At 43.8% G+C, this 13878-nt stretch overlaps 2 protein-coding genes across 3 annotated transcripts in view; one reads left to right on the forward strand and one right to left on the reverse strand.

Moving 5' to 3' along the window:
* Positions 1 to 8000, forward strand: part of LOC107120255 (chromosome unknown open reading frame, human C10orf54) — a 32684-nt gene extending 24684 nt beyond the window's left edge. The window contains exons 6-8 of one of the 2 annotated variants that reach the window (XM_015422903.1): positions 4291 to 4478; positions 6191 to 6241; positions 6406 to 8000. In XM_015422903.1, coding sequence (XP_015278389.1) covers positions 4291 to 4478; positions 6191 to 6228 — 226 coding nt within the window. In that variant the 3' untranslated portion in view covers positions 6229 to 6241; positions 6406 to 8000. Of the gene's footprint in view, positions 1 to 4290; positions 4479 to 6190 lie in introns of both variants that reach the window. The other variant, XM_015422902.1, reaches the window with a different exon arrangement.
* The window catches only part of CDH23 (cadherin-related 23), a 797360-nt gene that overhangs the window by 130975 nt on the left and 652507 nt on the right, over positions 1 to 13878 (reverse strand). The window lies entirely within an intron of this gene.

A 13878-nucleotide genomic window follows, 5' to 3' on the forward strand; every position in this document is an offset into this window, starting at 1 on the left:
AACACCATACAGACATAAAACACCATTAAAGCTCTTATTGACAACTTAGCATTAAAAACCCAGCCATGGTATTAAAAAATAGAACATTGAGTAGTTTAACACAAGTTTTACAATTTTCAGAGAAAAAGCAGACTATAAAAATGGTGTTACACATGAACACATGAAATTGCCTTATACCAAATTACTAGTCCATCAAGGTCAGTATTGTCTACTCAGACTGGCAGCAGCTTCCCCAGTCTTAGGTAGATGTCTCTCATATCACCTACTATGGAGATGCTGAGGACTGAACTTGAGATGTTACTTGTGCCAAGCAAATGTTCAACTGCGGAGCCACAGCCTCTCCCATAAAAGAGCTACCCCTTAATTAAAATTCTGGGTGGAAAGGAAGGATTTGGTCTGGTGCCTAAAAGAGAGTAGTGTAGGCACCTGGAGAGCTTCAGATGGAAGGACATTCCACAGAAAAGGTGCCATCGCTGAAAAAGCCTGGTCTCTGGTCACCACTTGTCTTACCTCTGAAGATAGGGCACAGGGCTTGTGTGGAACATCATAGCTGGTGGACTAGACACTTTAGTAGGCTATCATCTTTCAACTACCCTGGTCCCAAGTCTTTTATTCATTTACTTTCTTTATACCCTACCATGCTCTACAATGGAGACCCAAAGCAGCTTGCATAATTCCCCCCTCCTCCCTTTTCAAAAACCCCTATGAGGTAGATTAGGCTGTGTGTGATTGGTCCAAGAAACCTCCATATTTGGGGCAGTAAACCTCTGAATACCAGTACCAGGAGGCAACATCATTGGAAGGCCTCAGCCTCTATGCCCTGTTGTTGAACCTCCAGAGGAACTGGTTTGGTTGCTGTGGGAGACAGGATGCTGGAATAGATGGAACAGTGATCTGATCCAGCAGGGCTCTTCTTATGTTCCTATGTCACCCCACATGGCAGAGTGAGGATTCAAACCAGGATCTCCTAGATCCTACACTGTCACTCTAATGCCTATACCACACTGACCTTCAGAGTAAGAACTAGCACTTTAAATTGTGCCTGGAGAAAAATGGTCTGCAAGTACAGGTTTTTCGGAACTAAGGTGATACAGTCCCTGGCATCCTGCAATTAACAGTAGCCTGGCTGCCATGTTTTAGACCAGCTGAAGATTCTGGACATAATTTGGCCCACCAAAGACCACTCAGAGTGACTTACAGGTAACGTTTAAAAAAATCCCACAATTGTTTGTGTTTTGAAAATAAAGGGATAAAGCAACAATAACCCTGTGTGATTAAGGCTAGAGGTTCTCCGCCGGGGTGCATAGACTCAGGTTCCACACTTGAGTTCAGCAAACCAAGCAAAGTTTTATTATTCAAAAATGACACAGTGTTAGTATAACAATAAATAATAGAAACCAAAAAAAGGTTTAAATTCTAAAACTTATCAAAATACAAGTCACTAAAATCAGCTAGCACTCACTCATACAACGCTATAGTCCTAGCTCACTGTAGCTTACTTCGGAGAATCCGAGCGGTCGAGCCTTCACGGTTGACTTTGTATTTTGTGTCCCTGCCCTCTGCACTATTCTTTTTTCTCCATCTACAACCAAAACCTGCATTTTTTGCTTAATCGTGGTTGACATCACTTGTGACCTGTGGAGGGGGCGTCCAATTGCCATCTACTTGGCCAAGTGCATGAACAAGGGATGGGGCACACTGCACTCTCCCCTTTCTCTTCTCCCCGCTCTCCCACCTCCTTTGGCTAGCTGCCACTGGGCTACTCCAGGTATGCATGACCCATAGAGGGACGCCAGCTCGGTGGTTGGCTGGCTTATCTGTTGGGAGGAGTGGTGTCCCAAGGATTTTAATTAAAAAAACGGGCACAAACGGGCCTTCAAGCCTCTCCCATTGTTTCCAATGGGCAATCCTGTCATTCCTTTTAATACATCCCCCTCCAAGTTGTGTGCAGGTTGGCTTTCGGGAAAAGGGAAAAGATCCCTCCCTAGGGTCCAGTGTCCAAAGGGGGGATGAGAAGTGTGTCAAACACCCTCCCCCTAGAAGCATCAAACTCCCAGAGGACCTCCCCGGGCTGCCCTTCTACGTGCCCTCCAAGTTGTGTGCTAGGTGAAAATTAAACAGAAGTGGAAATAGGGGTGGGGAAATGGGTGGAGATGACTAGAGTTGCTTATTATTCCCTTCAAATTGGAAACTGAAGAGGCAAAAGGTCCGGTCAAAAACCATTTCAAATACCCCGGGGTAATGACTGCGAAATCAACACTGAATGGCCATGAAAACAATGCAGAAGTCCAAAATAGCCCGATGCACAAGGAAAGTGAAAGTGGGATGCATGCAGAGGGAGATTAACGTTCCAATGTGGCTGTGGAAAAACAGTGGAGAAACAGATGGGTGCAGAAAGAGCCCCAGAGGCAACGAGAATGCCCTGCCAAAATAACGCACATTATATTTTATTTTATTGTTATTTGTATTTATAGCCCACCCATCCTACGAGCAGGCTCAGGGCGGGTTACATCATATTAGCAATGCAATAAATACAATTAGGTTTTTTAAAATTAAAACACAATAATAAACATTAAAACAATAATCACAGACCATCAGAAAAAGTCCGCTTTTATTCTGGCAGGAACATGTTAACAAGCTGAAAGACCCTCTATTCAGTCCAGCTGTTAATTAAGATAGCTCAGCCGTGCAGCTCTTAGTGAGATGAAAAGCGGGCAGTTCCCGCAATGACTTGCAACCCCACCTCTACCCTTCACTTAGCTATTCAGGGTTGCAGTTTTGTGGCTGAGCTGGTCTCTTCCTTACAAACACCACACAAACAAGATCACAGTGTCACCAAAACCCGGCAACGACTTGAAAAGTCCATGTTAACATTGTAGACACAACCTACCAAAATCACTATGATCACAAAAGCCTTTTTCATAAAAGGCCTTAAGTGACTGAGTCTAGCTAGCCCTCTCTAGGAAGGGATTCCATAGGAAGGATATTGAGAAGGTCCTTCTCTTAATAAATGTCACACTAATCTCCCTGATATTTGTGTCTGAAGCAGTCTCTCTCCAGATGACCTACCAAGGGTAGTGGAGTATGTCATATGAGAAGAGTAGCTCTTTGAGATACTCTTGAGCCCAAGTCATTTAATGCTTTCAAGGTTTGAGTCACACTGGCCACTACCTGAGTAGCTACTGAACTGGGCTCTGAAACTTAATTAGGAACCAGTGAAGCGGTCTAAAAAGTGGCATTATATGTTCCTACTTGACTGGAAGCTGAAGGCCTGTGTGCCACAGGTTTGTTTAACTTCTCCCACATCATTCTATGGGAATCTCAGCCACAGCCAACCCCCCAGTAGCTGTCTAAGGAAGGAGGAGAAACTCCTAGAGAGTACTAGCCTCCCTCCACATTCAAAAAGGGATCTTGCTCATCTGAAGCTTTCTGCTTCAGAGTGTTTTGAGTAGGTTGCAACATCAAGTCAATAATGGGGAAGAGAATACCATGCTCCCTTGTCAAGTCTGTGTCCCAAGACTGGCCAGTCTCATTGCCTTGTACTGATTTATAGACATGTATGTGGATCAGGCTGAAATGGATATGAGGCCTGCTCTCCAAGCCAAATAATCCCAGTACAAAATAACCAAACAGCTTCTTGTGCTAGCAGGAAAGAACGAACTCAGACCCAGTCTTCCTGTGCTGCCCTTTCTGTGTTCCCTACTTACTAAACTTGCCAGACCAACCATCTAAAGTGAAGCTTTCTTGCTTGAGCACTAATGCATGTTCTGGTGCTTGCACTGAACAAAACAAAACTGTGATCCCCTTGGTTCTAAAATAATCTGACTGAAAGTGTTAAACTGGTTACTTGAACCCACACTGCTGTTTCACAGGTCAACAGAAACCAAGTGGATCAACAAGAAACTGAAGGACAGATGTTAATCTTGGTGCCACTACTGACATAAGCAGAATACATCTGATTTCCTTTGAGAAATTAACTTTTTAGAATGGATAAACTAAAAAGAGAGAGAGTATTTCAGCAGAAGTAAATCCAGGCTTATCTTAGTATTATTATTTTATTATTTATTAGATTTATTAATCGCCCTATCTCGGCTCAAGTCAAGCCTGCCAGTCATCACTGAATACATGTTGAAAGTACACCTCCTTTTTCTTCACCCCAAGGTCTCAAATAGAAGGATTTCAAAAGCAGCCTCAGAGTCATGTGGCCTTTTCCATTAAAGGGAAAGAGATGGTGGGGGAGAGAGGACTTAAACTGATGTAGGCAATCAGGTTCTGTGCTCTCTATTACAGTAATGCCCAAGGCATCGAGAATCCCGTCTTTGATGATGTTCCTTCTGCTAATTTGGAATCCAAGCCCAGGCCTCAGTTAACTTATATGGCCAGTCGACAACAGTCAGAGTCAGATCGGCATCTGCTTTCAGAACCCAACACTCCACTCTCACCTCCAAGTGCCGGGGAATGTTTCTTCCCAACGCTGGGTAAGTATCTAATGGGGGTAGTATCACATATCTGTTCCTTAACTAACTGTGCAAAAATGTCTACTTTTGTTCAGAAGGAACACCTGGGCAGGCACTTCAGGTGCATGGTGCTTTTCTCATGCCGAGATCAGCGGGGAATGCTGTTAACTGATGCCCCTAAACATTTTCCAATCCCTCATGGGCAGAATTGGGAAAAATCAGGACTGTGCAGCAGTCTTCACCACATTCCCCTCCCCCCGCCAAGAGCTCCCAGATTTACATTATTTTCTCTTGAGTCTGTGGGACAGTCATCAATTGGCTTCCTGGTCAAGAACCAGATTCAGTTTGTGAGCATTGGGTATAAGAGGATGAAGGTAAGCCCCATGGAAGCTTGAGATGTCTTCTGGACTCTTAGTTGGTGCAAGGGCGTGATGCTGTATGTTCTGTTTGTAAAAAGGCTGTTTGTCAATGGCTCCAGCTAAAGACTTGGCAAGCTGTGACTGCTAGCTCTGAACAGCCAGAGTGATGTAGGTCCTTTCTGTACTAACAGCTCACTGTAGCTTACTCCAGAGAATCCGAGCAGTCGAGCCTTTAAGGTTAACTTCGTATTTTGTGTCCCTGCCCTCGGCACTATTCTTTTTTCTCCAGTTTATTTTTCTGCATGCATTCTGCATCTACAACCAAACCCCGCATTTTTTGCTTAATTGTAGTTAATGTCACTTGTGATCTGTGGAGGAGGCATCCAGTTGCCACTGACTTAGCCAAGTGCATGAATAAGGGATGGGGCACACTGCACTCTCCCCTTTCTCTCCTCTCCTCCTCGCTCTCCAACCCCCTTTGGCTAGCTGCCACTGGGCTACTCCAGGCATGGGCAACCCATAGAGGGATGCCAGCTTGGCAGCTGGTTGGCTGGTCTGTCTATCGGGAGGGGTGACATCCCAAGGGTTTTAATTTTTTTTTTAAAATGGGCCTTCAAGCCTCTCCCATTGTTTCCAATGGGCTATCCTGTCATTCCTTTTAATACACCCCCTTCCAAGTTGTGTGCAGATTGGCTTTGAGGGAAAGGGAAAAGATCCCTCCCTAGAGTCCAATGTGCAAAGGTAGGGAGATGTGTGTCAAACACCTCCCCTGCAAGCTAGAAGCATCAAACTCACAGAGGACCTCCCCAGGTTGCCCCTCTATTTGCTGTCCAAGTTGTGTGCAGATTGGCTTTGGGGAAGGGGGGAAAGATCCCTCCCTAGGATCCAGTGTGCAAAGAATGGAGGAGTGTGTCAAATGCCCCCCCCCCCAAAGCTGGAAGCATCAAAATAAAGTGGAAATTGGAACGGGGAAATGGGCGGAGACGACTAAAGCTGCATCATGCAGTTGGCTTATTATTCCCTCCAAATCGGAAACTGAAGAGGAAAAAGGTCTGGGGAGAAACCACTTTCCGATACCCCGGGGTAACACCATAATGACTGCGAAGTCAACTCCAAACAGCCTTAAAACAATGTAGAATCTGGAAAGAGCTGTGATGCAGGAGGAAAGTGAGAGTGGGATGCAATGCAGAGGGAGATTCTGCTTCCAGTGTGGCTGTGGACAAACTGCAGAGGAACAGACGAGTGCAGAAAGGCTCGTAGTGGTTAGAATGCTGGACTGGGCTCAAACCTCTGCTTAGTCATGAAGCTCACTGGTTGACCTTTGCTCAGGTACTCAGAGACAATGCACTAACCAGCACTGTTTCTCCTTTTCAGAGCCTGTTCCTGATTCACCAAACCTGATGGATGTCTAATAACATCTCCTAGGTAGAATGTCTCCACTGAATCTATGGACAAGGTTTTGCTTGCTACTTGGTGGGTGGTGGGTGGAGAAAGGCTTTAGTAAGGGTTCCTGTAAAAGAGAGAAATACCAGCAGGGTGTTGGTGCTTGTCTGGCACTTCAAATTCACTGCTGTGCTCCTTGTTCTTAGAAATTCTGTTCAGGAAGATAATGAAATACTGGACCCTTCTAGCATTCTGCAGGCATCGTATTATACTTCACAGAGAAGGTGATGATTTTATGGACAATTATTGCAGCAACATGTTTCTGTAGTACATCGGGATTGTCTACACGGGATGGGAGGAGATGTATGATTTCTTGATTGTATGGGGAGCAACCTCACCACCACCACAAGCCTTAAGGAAAGGCACAGGAACCTAAGAATTTCCACTCTGCATTCCTAGTGCCTTCTCAGTTCAAAAGACAGGATGGAGAAAAAAATCTTCAAAAGTTTCTTTCAGAAGAATTTTTTTGTAAATGTACTACTTCCTTCTTTATATAGATTATGTTGTATATGTAATTTTAAAGTCTGCACCATTTTGGTGCTTTGGCACAGCAAGTTGTGTATTTTACTTGTAGTTCTGTGTTGAAAGATCAGACATGAACATGTCCCACTACCAGGCTGCAATCCTAACTAACCTTTCTTTTTGTATCATAATAATTTAAGAAGACAGATTTATATCTGGACTCCAAATTCTGAGTCAGTCTTTTAATTTTCTTCTGACTGCTTTGCCAAATAATACTTACACAACTAAAATTGTGAGAAGGATGGTGTAGCACTGAACTATAAGTATGCCTGCAGATAAAAATTTAGATCTAATGTCAAATTCAGTTATTCTAAACAAACTGGGGCTGTTTGCAGAGTGATTCAGACATAGACCTGAATTGTGATTTTTGGATTACATTCTGAATCAGGAGCTGACCATTCTGATTTTTAAAACTGATCTGAATCTAGTGTTCTCATCTAATCCATTCTCTATCAGAAATTCAGTGCTTGTCTCTCAGAGACAGTGTATATAAGGTAATAATTTAGCTTAAAATGTTTTAACAACCTCAGGTTAATCTGGTTTTACAGTCCATTTAGCACACAATGCAAACACTGATGTAAGGCAAGGTTATGTGTGACTCTTTGGTCACACCACATTGACCATGAGATTGCATCAGGCACTTCCAGAGCTTGCTGAGACAAACCAACAAATGCACTTCAGCAAGACATTTCCAAGACAGACCTTACAGGAAACAGAAATGTACACAAAGAATGTGTATTTGGCAGGGTGTTTTTAATGTCCAGCAGCAGATTATGCTTATTTTTAAAACATGCTGTAGGTGGCACAATAGACGTAGTCTTTTTGTAAGGTGTATTACTAACAGACATCTTCTGCTCCCAGGTCTCCACTGCCTCATCTAATCCAGAATCCATTTAAATGAGCATGCTTGAAGATAAACTGGTTTAAATTAAAAGACATTCATTGCTTGCAATAAGCAAGGGAGCATTGGGAGTTTATACCAGAGCTGCCAGTTGACCCCTACATCCCTCTTCTTTCCCTGCTCTTATTATGCTAGTTTTGTAATTAAAAAGTCAGTCTGCCTCTCAAGCTTCAACTTGAAACATATAACAGTCACACCAAGAATGGAGAACAGTAGTGAGAGCAGCTAGTCCTCCTGTGCAAAGCCAGCTATGCTACTTGCCGCCAGGCCTTGTGGACTAGTCCAAGACTATTAAGAACATAGCCATTACCCTATTAACATGCCTTTGGAATACCAAATAGATAGAAGGATAAAGATCTGTTGGTGCAAACTATTACCTATTGATTACTTTTCAGAATTACAACTTCGGTGAAACAGATGGAAGCTTTCAAGGCTATTGGCAATAATCCCAGGGATGTTAAACCATGACAACTACTTTCTGGCCTCACTCGATGGCTGCACTTATTACTTGGTAGTGATCAGAGTCTGGAAACAAAGTTTATTGGGAAATAGCTCACGGTGTAGTGAAGTGACTTAAGCAGCAAAATAATTGGTTTTAAGTATAATGGAGTCACTTGAGGTATGTGAACATATGTTGTAGAAATCAGGTTGATTAATCAAAGAAATCTTCTGCATGGTCACATTGACAAAATGGTTTCATTATTAAGTGCAGAATTATGTAAAGCTTTTCCTGCCATTTAGCAAAATGATACAGATGATCAGATTACCAAGTTATTGTGTGCACTCCATGACAAGTTTCCGTTTGGTACACAGTTATCTGTATTCAACCTTTGAAACATTTCAGTATATCTGGTAAGCCTTAGGAGTAAACATTCTACCATTTATTATTATTACGATTTAAGAAAAGGGAACCATGGTATTAGTGGTTGGTATGCAGAGACTGTAATCCTGCTTGGTCCCCATTGTCCTCTCAACTAGCTCTCACAGTCTCTCTGGATTTCTTTGGATTTGTTTTTTTTTTTTTGTCCCCTAAAAATGATGTGACAATACAATAAAATTTTATTGAGGCCTCGTTTCACTTTTGTAACAGAAAAAGATCTTGGGCAAAAATGAGTAAACCCTCCAACTGAATCCATCAGCTAGAAGTTTCCATACCCTCAGTGAGAGAGATGATATGTGGGTTTTGAACATGAGTGGGATGTTCCCATGAAATGTGTGGAAAAGCAGTTGGAAGGGAAGAGCCATAAGACAGTCTAGGCTACAAGGTCAACACAAATGCTGCACCAAGAATATACAAATTCTGCACGTATGCAAACTAATCATATTTGCTTATATTTTCTTTGCATAATCTTTCTACTTCCAAGATGAAAGTGACATGGTAAAAATGCTATAAAGGAGGATCCAAGACTTATGTATGGTAGATTAACTAGAGTTTGTTGCATAAACCACATGTTAAACAAACCATGGTTTACTGGGACATCCGAATGTTGTCTTGGCTTTTCAAAACTGAGGCCAAGAGCTGACAGAGCAACAAAACTAGAATCCTCAGGATGCTTAATTTATACATAATTCTCTGCTCGTTTGGTGAACCCGTGCACAATGCACACAGCTCTGCATGCAAACAGCTGTCTCAAGGAAGCATGTGTAATTCACAAAAATGGCACTTATTCAGGGCATATGACATTTCCAGAAGCCAAAAATGTTTTGACCAGATCTATTCAAGAGTGCAACTCTTCTAAGTTTCCTAGAACTTAAAATGAACATAGTGTCATATGAATTACTTTGCAATTAGTACTGCTGACTAAGGACCATTTCTTCAACCTCAAGTCTAAGAAGGTAAAGTGGGCATAATTCTAATGTTCAGCAGATGAAACAGCAGCTTCATTCTGCAATAAATACATACTAAATGTAAAGAGGGGAAAAGTGCAAAGAGCTGCCATACTTCCTTTACATTGTTTCTTTTTAATTTTTTTTAAATTGTGGCTTTCCTGTTTTTTGCACCTTGATGAACAGTGCTGTGCCTTCTCTACAACCAAAACAACCCAATTGCATTTCAATTAGTGACACTTTTTTGGAGTCAATAAGAACACAGCATACTTCAGAGAGGTGGCACTAGAGAATCCTCTTGTTCCCTGGCAGATTTTGTGGCTCTAGGAAGTCTGATATAAGCAGACTACTGCAATGAACATGCACTAAGATACACTAGGAAACAGTAATGTGCTTGGAATTTGATATAGTATTGGGAAAATGGATACAAGTGTATATAAGAATAGTTCGTTCTCATAAGTCTAGAGGATGAAAGAAATATCCAGAAGAACATCCATGTAAATTGGATTTAGGACAAACTGGAAAGTGTACTGGAAAGCAACAAACAAAATGGCATTAGGTAGTTGTGGCTCAGATAACTGACATTTTGTGAGGGTGATGAGCTATGAATAACTGAACTGGTAAATAACTTTGGACAGTGGAACATCTATGGCATATGATTAACGTGTTTTGGCACAAAGTGGGAGTAAAGTTTTGAAGCTACTAAGCATAGTAATTGACCTACAGCTATCAGGAAGTGAGCAGGAGCCCAAGTAATCTATATATCTAATTCCGAAGATGCCCCCGTGCATGCGGATACCTAAATCCGCGCATCCGGGGCACCTAGGGGGGAGGGAGATTTTCGTGCACACTTGGGCCAGTCCCCAGGTGTGCACAAAAATCTGAAACTCTGAAAAAAATATTGGGGGGGATACTTAAATCCCCCCAAAAGTAACAGAGCGTCCACTGCGCATGCGCAGGGAACGCTCTGTGCCCCGCCTCGCTGCCGCCGCCACTTCGGAGCGGGGGGGAGAGACCGGCGTCTCTCGACCCCCTACCTCACTCAACAGGCAGTGGGTAACCTGCAAGATCCCAAACGCCAAGAAGCTAATCACCACACGCGCCTGGGGCGCTGCAACCCGCATGCTGCCTTCCTCCGACCCACCAAGCAGGCGTCAGGCTCTGCCACGGTCCCTCCTCACTCACCAAGCACACACCAGCAGCACCCGGATCCCCTCCGCTCCCTTCCTTCACACACTCGCTTGCTCTGCGCGCTGGATCATGCAATCAGCGCCCCCCCGTCCGAAGAGCCGCCAGCACAGCCAACCAGCCTCAGCAAGGCCACGCCGCGCATGCTCAGCGCCAACCAACGCGCCCGCCGACCCCTCCTACTATCTCGCGCCATTCACTCCCTGCCAACACCCCCCCTCCACTCCCTCTCCTCATCCTCGGTCTCCAAAGACTCGGTTGTGGCGGAGGCGCTCCCCCCTCTCCTCGGGTTACTCGCTCACCCCAATAAGCCTGCCCCATTCAGTCGCTCGCATGCTGGACCCTGACTTGGGTGGCTACTACTACCAAGGTGAGGAGTCCTCCTGCACCACTCTGGCCCCCGCTGTAGCGTGGCTCCGTCCCCCTGTCTCCCCCTCGGTCTCTCACTATCGTAGAATTTCTACCTTAGCCTGCAGTGCTGTGCCCGCTTTACTTGGGAGCAAGGTCCATTTGGAGCTGGGGGGGATCGAGCCGGGGGGTGGAGGAGACGGGGGGAACCTGCGGGATGGGGGGGAAGCTTACCTCCTCCTGTTGCTTCCTCCTCTGTCTGATTACTGATTACTTCCCCCCCCCACGAGTATTGCGGGTCCTGCCTCTTGTATATATATATTTCACTGTTCCTCCAAGGAGTTCAAATTTATATAACTGTTTCCCTATTATATCCTCACAATGACTCAGTGAATTGTACAGCAATGTGGGGATTTGAACTGGGTCTTAGTTCAGATGTTTGCCACTAGCTCAGCATAGATCAGACATATTCAATCAGTATTCTTGGTGACTCAGAAACACCTGTCTTAAATAGTCTCAGAAGTTACTAATGTAATATCTACTCTGACTCAACAGACAAGTGAAAAAGTGATGGTCAAAAGTGCCACTGAATTGCAGCTGACTTATGGCAACCCCATAGGGTTTTCAAGGCAGAGATGTCCAGAGGTGTTTAGCCACTGCCTGCCTCTGCATAGCAACTCTGGACTTTCTTGGTGGTCTCCAAGTACTAACCAGGGCTGACCCTCTTTAGCTTCCCAGATCTAATGAGGTTGGACTAGGCTGGGCCATCCAGGTCAGGGTGAAAACAAAGTATCCTCATTAAAGAAAAGTGGCAGATAGATGGGCTAAAACAGGAAGCACTTAAAACAAGAAGTTGAGAAATTCTGTATGTAAATTTTTAATATATCTCTGCTTAGCTGAGGGTAAATCACGCAAACACACAGGCTTCTTGGTATTAAAGATGACAAATGCTGCATATAGGGGGCAAGCATTTACTTCAATAAGATATTTGCTTCTAGGTAAACCATCTGAGAGCTGGCAAGGAGAAACTCCAGTGGATTCCACCACTCTTATAAAAAAAACATAATATGCTTGATGGGGTGAAGGACACACCCTGCTGGGCTGAGCTGAAGTAAAAACAGCTGCAGGGCCAAGCAGCTGCCCAGCTTATGTTTTCAATTGCCACAGGAAACAGAAAGATGAAGACTTTGAGGGACAAACTAAAACCACAAGGAAATCTTGTGTTGACTTCGTATGTTTTGTACTCAAAGGCATTCAACCTGTGCTTAATAATATCCAGGCTGTCAGGCGCAGTCAACCTGAACCTAGATGGAATCAGGTCTTGTTGAAGAACAACCTCCTCCATCAGAAGGAATCACAGTGGCTCTACTGCCATAGCTCTGAGAGTAAGGCTCTCTGTGCCTTGTGTAGTACTGTGAAGATTGCTTCGGCCCTTTGAAGGCTCTCTTTCTGTAAAACTTGTGCACAGAGCACAGAGAGACCTTCTGGACAGGGTACAGACAAAATAATGACTCTTCCAGCTCCTTGCAAAGGAGCTTTGGGTTGGATTTCTTATTTTATGGTTTGAAGCAACGTGAATTTGCCCACCTGTGAAGAAGTAATCTTTTCATTAGAAGACAAAATATTCAGCTGCTCAGTTCTTATGTAATTGCCTACATGTTGAGAAGGCCCTGGATATGCTTTCCTAACCCATGGATACCAATCACTTCCTTGTATAGGTCTCATGATGTTGTCCTCTCTGGTATTTCAGATGTGCCTTTGTGGTAGTATTATCTATAAGCATATAGTGTCATCTCATTTTGTTCTAGAAAGAGGTAGTTAGAATACTATGAGTTCCAATCAATTGGTGTGATGTTCCACTTCCTCAGGGGTCTACCTGGCTATGGTTTATTCACAGAACATCTACTTTGCATACACATGGTCCTAGGTTCAATACTCAACATTACTTTGCATACACATGGTCCTAGGTTCAAAACACCACCAGCTTTTAAAAAAGGATCAGGTAGTAGGTGATGTGAAGGAAAGCTGCTGGCAGTCAGAATAGACAACACTGACCTTGACAGATCAATGGTCTGAATCTGTATAAGGCAGCTTCATGTGTTTCTGTGGTTAGTAACTCGCAGTAAGTTTTCCATCCACAGATGTTGGCACCTGTGGAGCCTGAGTCTGAAGTGATGAACTGTTGAGAAAAGTGTATTTGCCCATCCGCCTTCAGTGTCACCAGGCATCCCTTAGGATTGCTACTTCTTGCAGCACTTTCCTGTCATACCTGTATGATTCCAGAACAAGAACCACTGAGGATGGGCAAGTGGGCACTTGGAGCTGTAGTAGATAACTCACGGAAAATGTCGAGACAGTGTGTGACTGCAATAAAGAAGGCCAATGCTATGCTGGGGATTATTAGGAAGGGTATTGAAAACAGATGAGCCAATATCATAATGCCCCTATATAAATCAATGGTGCGACCTCATTTGGAATACTGTGTGCAGTTCTGGTCACCACACCTTAAAAAGGATATTATAGCTTTGGGAAAAGTGCAGAAAAGGGCAGCTCGAATGATAAAAGGGTTGGAACACTTTCCCTATGAGGAAAGGTTAAAGCACTTAGGGCTCTTTAGCTTGGAGAAAGGACAACTGAGGGGTGACATGATCGAGGTTTATAAGATTATGCATGGGAAAGAGCAGGTAGAGAAAGAGGTACTTTTCTCCCTTTCTCACAATATAAGAACTCGTGGGCACTCCATGAAATTGCTGAGCGGTCGGGTTAGAACGGATAAAAGGAAGTCCTTCTTTACCCAAAGAGTGGTTAACACTTGGAATTCACGGCCACAGGA

This window comes from Gekko japonicus, unplaced genomic scaffold (genome assembly GCF_001447785.1).
Source record: "Gekko japonicus isolate JY-2015 unplaced genomic scaffold, Gekko_japonicus_V1.1 scaffold49, whole genome shotgun sequence".
NCBI lineage: Eukaryota > Metazoa > Chordata > Lepidosauria > Squamata > Gekkonidae > Gekko > Gekko japonicus.